Below are 7,053 nucleotides of genomic sequence, written 5' to 3' on the forward strand. Positions count from 1 at the left end.
ACTTTGGCTAACACAAGAGTTTCTGAGTAGGGTACTCTTGTCATTCCAACATTTCATCACTGTTAGGACTCAAATTCATGGTAGGCATAATTCCCTTAATGTACAAGTAGTCATATGATTTTGTTTTCTAATTTCAGTATGAATACTTCACATTTTAGTAAAATATGTCTTAACATATCTTGTAATGTTTTTGCTTCATTGGGATGTCTTCATTCGGGGTTTGGAACTCTTGCAATAGGATTTTTTTCACAAAAGGTGAGATTACAAAAATAATGTTCACGACAAATACATTTTATAAGAAAATTCCATAATATTTGATGAGAAATTTCACAATGGTTTGTCTGCACTTGGAACATATTCCCTCTCACACAAGGAATTTCTTAACAATAATCTTAACCTTTATAACTGACTACTCTACGTCTTGTGGACCAAAATATTTAAATTTAAAGTATGACTTTAATTTCATTGTTCTCATTTCTTTAAAAACCTCTTTCAGGGCATTTATAACACTTGGCTTGCACCATATGTTAATGCCTTTATAAGCCATGCTAATAAGTGGTTCTCATTATAAGCTCACTTGGTAGATACACATAATTAATAAGTAAAAATCTATAACAAAGTATACATTGCAACTAAATAATTCATTACGCTAGATGCTTTAAATAACATATTTCCTTTCATAACTTTTCATAATTTTTATTTTTATGTCGAAGCATTGCTATGTGTCTTACTAGTTTCACCACTATTTATTGATAAATCTCTTGCCAAATAAACATGAATCCTTTTATTTAACAAAAGCCAATTTTAAATCTATCATTTTCATGTAACATAAGTCAATCTTAAATTAACTATATGCTCTTCAAATAAACTTACATACACATACTAAAATTCTTTAATCCGGATAAATTTCAACATTCCATTTAAATATATTAAACCCACGTCATATTTTTATTTGCTTTTATAAAAGACACCCATTTTCAGTGTCTTTATATGTTTATAATATCTTTGATAATACCAGAGTAACTAATACTTTCTCTAAATCCTTATTTATAGATTCTAACAAGCATTTATCAAAACATCAAATCAATCACTTAAAAAAAAATATACCATAATAACTAATAAATAAATCACAATAATAAATACCAAATCTAATATTATTGGATAACGTTCTTTTATATTAAATATATATATATATATATATATATATATATATATATATATATATATATATATATATATATATATATATATATATATATATATATATATATATATAAAATACCATAATAAGTAATAAATAAATAACAATAATAAATACTAAATCTAATATTATTGCCTTGAGGTTCGATAACGTTCTTTTATATTTCGAAACTATTTAAGATAAACCTGTGAATACACAATTGATTGGACCGAGTGATACGTCAGTTGGACAAGCAAGAGAGGGAGAGTGATACGTCAGTTAAATTTTTATTTTATTTTATTTTTTATTTTTTTATCATTGAAGCTGTAACATATTTGAACAATTATTGTGAGATACTTCATGAACAAAATCATCATATAACCCAGCTCATTTTACTGGTGGTGCGTACGCACAAACTTTTGGTTATTCTCGCTGACATTTGGGAACATTTAGCAATTTCTGAAGTCAGGAAACGACTATAACTGCTAAGGCCAGATTATAAATGCTAACATTTAATGATCTTGCTGTTTCAGCCATGATGGAACAGAAGACACCTTGACATAATGAATCGTCAAAATCCGATTCGAACAAAACAACTGGGTGTTTACTTTTGGTTAGCTAGTTTACTGGTAGGGGTAGACAAGTAGATTAGGCAGAGGAGGAAATGGTTGTAGTCAGGAGGACACAGGCCTAAGCAGAGCAGGTGGATATTGCTGGTGGTGCCAGAGTGCAAGGCTCTAATCTGAAATGATTTTGTCTCGGTCACTCTTTAGTGAATACATTGTATTTCTTCTTGTCCTTCTAGCCGCAAAAATACTGGAACAAAAGAGTTAAGAAGATGCCTCCAATTAAGGAAGAAAATGTATCTCCAGAAGTAAAACTCACTTGGATGGAAGCAAGTCTCAAGCCCTACAGTAGGGGCATGTGACTTGGTTTGAAAGACTCCTTCCAAACAAGTGTGGCTAAGTCTGTTTATAGTGGGGCAAAGCTCAAAATTCAGCACTTTGAGGGGAAAGTATAGGAAGAAAAACTGAATAATTGGTTAAAGGCAGCTTGAGGTTTATTTCAGCCAAAGAATATAATGATGTGAAAAAATTACCTTTGTTTCCCTTAAACTGTCTATAGCATGCTCCCCTGTGGTGGGAGACCTACTGCCAACATTCGCAACAGCAAAGGAATGCAGCTGAAGAGTAACTTCAAACTTCAAAGATATGGTTTGTGAGAAATTTTCATCGGCTGTGCAACGATGTGTTAAAAAAAAGAAAAAAAAAAATCTACTGATCCAGGAAATGTATCTGAACTATATCAATTGAATTGCCTATGGATAGCCATTGTCTTCTTTGACCGTGTGCAATTTATCTGAATTTGAGCAGGGAAAAGCCTCAGGGGTCGAACTTGGGCACCCACCCGTTCATGGAAATGTATCTGGATGACCTACCTCAATTGAATTGCCTGCAAATAACTTACTCGATTTTGAGTTTGACCTGCGGATAGCCTTAGAATTTGACTACTTTGACCTTGCACAATTGGTTCTGAATTTCAGTTTGAAAACTCAAGACTCGAACGTAACTACACGATTATTTGATTACTTAGACCTTGTACTGTTAATTTTGAATTTAAGCTAGAAGCACCAACATTCAAACATAACTACATGCTTGTTCGGCAACCACGTTTCCACAATGTAAATATCCAACAGTATTATTAAACTGAATCTTGTCATGTTTATTAGATGCATTGACATTTTTTACATTATTCGCTTTCAATTGACGTCCTCTTCCTAATTCAAACAGATTTTTCATTTAGGTATGTGGCCCAGTAGGCAAGTTTTTTTGTCTTCAAGTCAGAGGAAGTGGAAGTTTCTCAAATCAACATCTGACAATTCTGACTGTTGTGGGACTGCTGCAGCAACTTCAGGTTCTATGGATGTTCCTCTGCCATTGGAAAAACTTTCTCGTCAGCTGAATACAAAATGCACAACAGATCCTTTGGAACAAAAACGAATGCAAGTGGTTCTTCTATTACCAGGCAGTTTCAATCCACCAACTTATATGCACTTGCGCATGTTTGAACTGGCTAGGGATCAATTGCTATCAGATGGATATGTGGTTCTTGGGGGTTACATATCCCCTGTCAATGATGCATATGGCAAAAAGGGCCTGGCATCTGCGGAGCATAGAATTAATTTATGTCAGCTTGCATCTGAAGATTCATCATTTATAATGGTGGACCCATGGGAGGCAAAGCAAAGCAGCTACCAACGGACTTTGGTAGTTCTTAGGAGAGTGGAGTCTTCCTTGCGTGCTAGTGGGCTTATGAATACAGAGTCTTTAAGAGTCATGCTACCTTGTGGGGCAGATCTACTTGAATCTTATGTGAATCCAGGAGTTTGGATCCCTTAGCAGGTGAGGGCTATTTGTCGAGATCATGGTATTGTTTGCATTTCTAGAGGAGGAAAGGACATTGCAAAGCTCATCTTTGAGAGTGATATTTCTCAAATGTGGTTTTCAAGTAATTCTGCAGTGAAGCTTGAACAAAAGAACAGTGTCCATGATCATTTATGGCCTTATAAAGCCTTCCTTTATTGTGATCCTGATACAGTTAAATCCAGATATTATATTGTGGGAAACTGTTGCTCTGTATCCAACCGAAAAGCTGTTTGTTGAAACTCGAAAAAGCGTGGAGCATGCATGCTAAATAGTGGGAAGCAGTACCTTCATTTTTCTAGAGTTTTGCAAAGAACTTAAAGCTTCAAGCTTTGGTCTTGTTAGATTCGAACTCTAACAATGGCTCCCAAGGCAGATAAGAAACCAGCTGAGAAGAATCCTGTTGCAGAGAAATCTCCAGCAGAAGAAAAGAAACCCGCTCCAAAGGCAGAGAAAAAGCTGCCTAAGGAAAGCGGAGACAAGAAGGGAAAGAAGAGGCATAAGAAGAACATTGAGACCTACAAGATCTATATCTTTAAGGTCTTGAAGCAGGTTCATCCTGATATTGGAATTTCCAGCAAGGCCATGGGAATCATGAACTCCTTCATTAATGATATTTTTGAGAAATTGGCGAGCGAGGCATCGAAGCTCGCCCGCTACAACAAGAAGCCTACTATTACCTCTCGAGAGATTCAGACCGCCGTAAGGCTTGCTCTTCCAGTGGAGCTCGCGAAGCACGCTCTTTCAGAGGGTACAAAGGTTGTTACCAAGTTTACCAGCGCTTAAATTTGGTATTTTTCTGTGAATTGAATTTATTGGTGTCTTTTGACGCCACCTATTGTATCGAATTTCAAACAAGATATTGACTCTCAGAGTTTGATGGAGACATTTGGTTCGCCGTTATATTTTTTTTTGATCGGGAATGGAACCTATGTTATTAACAAGTTAAGATTCGGCAAGTTGAGATTCTAATAACGTTCACAGGTTGGCATGACCCTGGTTGGCATGATCCCGGACTAAACACGCCCCAGCTTTCAATTCTAAGTGATCAAGAATAGCCTTAGTCCGTGGAAACTTCTTTACCATTCACGATACAATAATCTATATATGAATCTCTGCGATTGTTGCAGAAGAAATCGACACGTAGACTGTGACGGAGATTCATCCGTTTAACTCGCGACAAACTACATTTGACTTATTCATGCCCAGATCAAAAATATGAGAGAATGCCAGACCATTTCAAACAATGTAGAAGCAGAGTCGAGTCGCATATCAATAGGAACAATTTTGTGTAATTAGCTGGGTAAAATTAACAATTTTTTATTTATTTATTTTTTGAAGAGGCTTTTAAGTAAACCAGGGTCCAGTCACATATGTCTATTGTTGAAATCAGTGCACATCCTAGCATATTGTAAGATGTGTCAACTAAACTGGGCTGGTGTTTCATTTTTGAACTGCTATGGATAATGCTTGATGTCTCTATTTCTGATCTGTGACATAAATCCACTCCATTTCTGTCCATGAATTTGGATCATAATACAATATAGAGCTCTTAAAATGTTCCTAAATTGCAATTTTTTTTTTTTTTTTTTTTTAAACTTGAGTAATTTGATTTTAGAGAAATACCCACATAGCAAACAAAACTAGTTATGCATGCATGGGCCCATAGGCCTCAAGGGTTCAACTTGGCCTCTGATACCAAGTGTAAGGACCTAACGATTCAGACTATTTTTTTTTATTTTTTTTTTAGAGTTAACAGCAAATACAACCAGAAAAGAAACGCATTGACATTCCAAATTTATTTAGCACACACATTCCTGACACTCATTTCAGGAAAACATATCATAACATTTACATATGTTTAACTAAGATCAATAGTAATGAAATACATGTGTACCGTTCACCAGAAGGCGAGACTCCGCTTGCTCTGTTGTTGCTGGTATTCCCTTGTAGCTGGTCACCTCCGCGAGTGAATGATGACGCACTTGATCCGAATGCGAAGACTCACCGGTTAACCTCCCAGCCTACTCCTTGGGTACTCTTCTTCCCCGCGGACCCCCGAGCTGCAATGGGGTTGTACAATGGAGACAAGCACTAGCTAGTAGAGGAGAGCACACCTTGGCTCAAGAGTCCCCTCTCTAAATCCTCTACCTCACCAAACTCACTATAGCTTCGTAATCACTGCTCTCACAACATCTCATCCATCCAACAATACGGTTCCCCCAAAAGTCCCTTCTTCCATGGCTTGCCCCTTCTTTTATAGGAGTCCTCATAGGTGACACTTGTCATGTCATGCATAATTAATTATTATTTTTTTTAAATTCAATAGCTTGATTATTCACCCACCCATGTGTCATTCTCACATCAAGGGTCTCCCAAAATTATTTACTTAAATTTTTATTTAAAACTAATATTTTCCTCACCTCAGCAAGATTCCTATTTCTTCTCCTAGTTGTCTCTTTATTCCCTCCTTTTATTCCTTAATTTGTGTTCATTACTTGAAGTCAATTAATGAGTCAAGATTTTATCCCCAATCTACTCCCTAATTTAACTCAGGTTATCTCCTAGATGGATATTCTTATGTTGGTTGTTGACACATGGAGCTTCTTTACATTTCTCTAAATTTAATTTATTATTCTCATTTTAATTCACCTTCCCCTTTTCTTAATTAGGTTTAAATTAGTTTAGGATTAATCTTTATCCTTACCATTATGTTTGTCTTTCCCCTCTTTCCTAATTAAACCACATAATCTTCCTAGTATTTTCCAAAATGGGAAGGGTAGAGTTTTTAAGGTACTCTATTTTAATTCTTCCTATGATCCTCCTTATTCCAAGTTTTATTTTTGATTTAATTACATTGGTTTCTAATCATCATCTACCCTTGATGTAAATTTACCTAGTTTTCATTCCTTGCTTATATTTATTTATTATTATTTATTTTTAATGACTCCAAGGATGCCAAGTTTGGTTGTGCCCTTCAAGAACTTCCCTAGAAGTTCCAAGGGTGCCACACCTAATAGCTTATTTGTGACGTCAAGGGTGCCAGTTTGGTTGTGCCCTTCAAGAACTTCCCTAGAAGTTACAAGGGTGCCACACCTAATAGTTTATTTGTGATGTCAAGGGTGCCAGTATGGTTGTGCCCTTAAAGAACTTCCCTAGAAGTTCCAAGGGTGCCACACCTAATAGTTTATTTGTGATGCCAAGGGTGCCAAGTTGGTCGTGCCCTTCAAGAAATTCCCCTGAAGTTCCAAGGGTGCCACACCACTTGCCCTTCAAGCATCCAGTGATTACGAAGGGAAAATATAGTGCAACGTCATAGGCCACTATCATCTCTTATGTTGCCTGCTATAGTGAGACTAATGGTGTCGGGGATCAAGGAATCCACCTTGATGCGCGCCCCCCGGTAAAGTCCTCATGAGCGACCCAACTTTGGAACCTGCCCTCATGGCA

General features: G+C 36.3%; 1 protein-coding gene and 1 pseudogene across 1 annotated transcript; both read left to right on the forward strand.

Moving 5' to 3' along the window:
- Positions 1-3,050: 3,050 nt before the first annotated feature.
- LOC149164109 (nicotinamide/nicotinic acid mononucleotide adenylyltransferase pseudogene) lies at positions 3,051-3,843 on the forward strand (annotated as a pseudogene).
- Positions 3,844-3,963: 120 nt separating this feature from the next.
- On the forward strand, positions 3,964-4,389 carry LOC149164110 (histone H2B.4-like). The gene has a single exon (XM_089430862.1). It carries the CDS (start codon positions 3,964-3,966, stop codon positions 4,387-4,389), a length of 426 nt encoding a protein of 141 aa, XP_089286988.1.
- Positions 4,390-7,053: the final 2,664 nt, after the last annotated feature.

The sequence above is a fragment of the Pinus tabuliformis genome, chromosome 5_1 (genome assembly GCF_031772625.1).
Source record: "Pinus tabuliformis cultivar Carrire ecotype Pingquan chromosome 5_1, CPIR1, whole genome shotgun sequence".
In the NCBI taxonomy this organism is placed as follows: domain Eukaryota; kingdom Viridiplantae; phylum Streptophyta; class Pinopsida; order Pinales; family Pinaceae; genus Pinus; species Pinus tabuliformis.

Excerpts from the sequence above, each read along its gene's own strand:
- LOC149164110 (XM_089430862.1), top strand. The coding sequence starts at position 3,964 with ATGGCTCCCAAGGCAGATAAGAAACCAGCTGAGAAGAATCCTGTTGCA.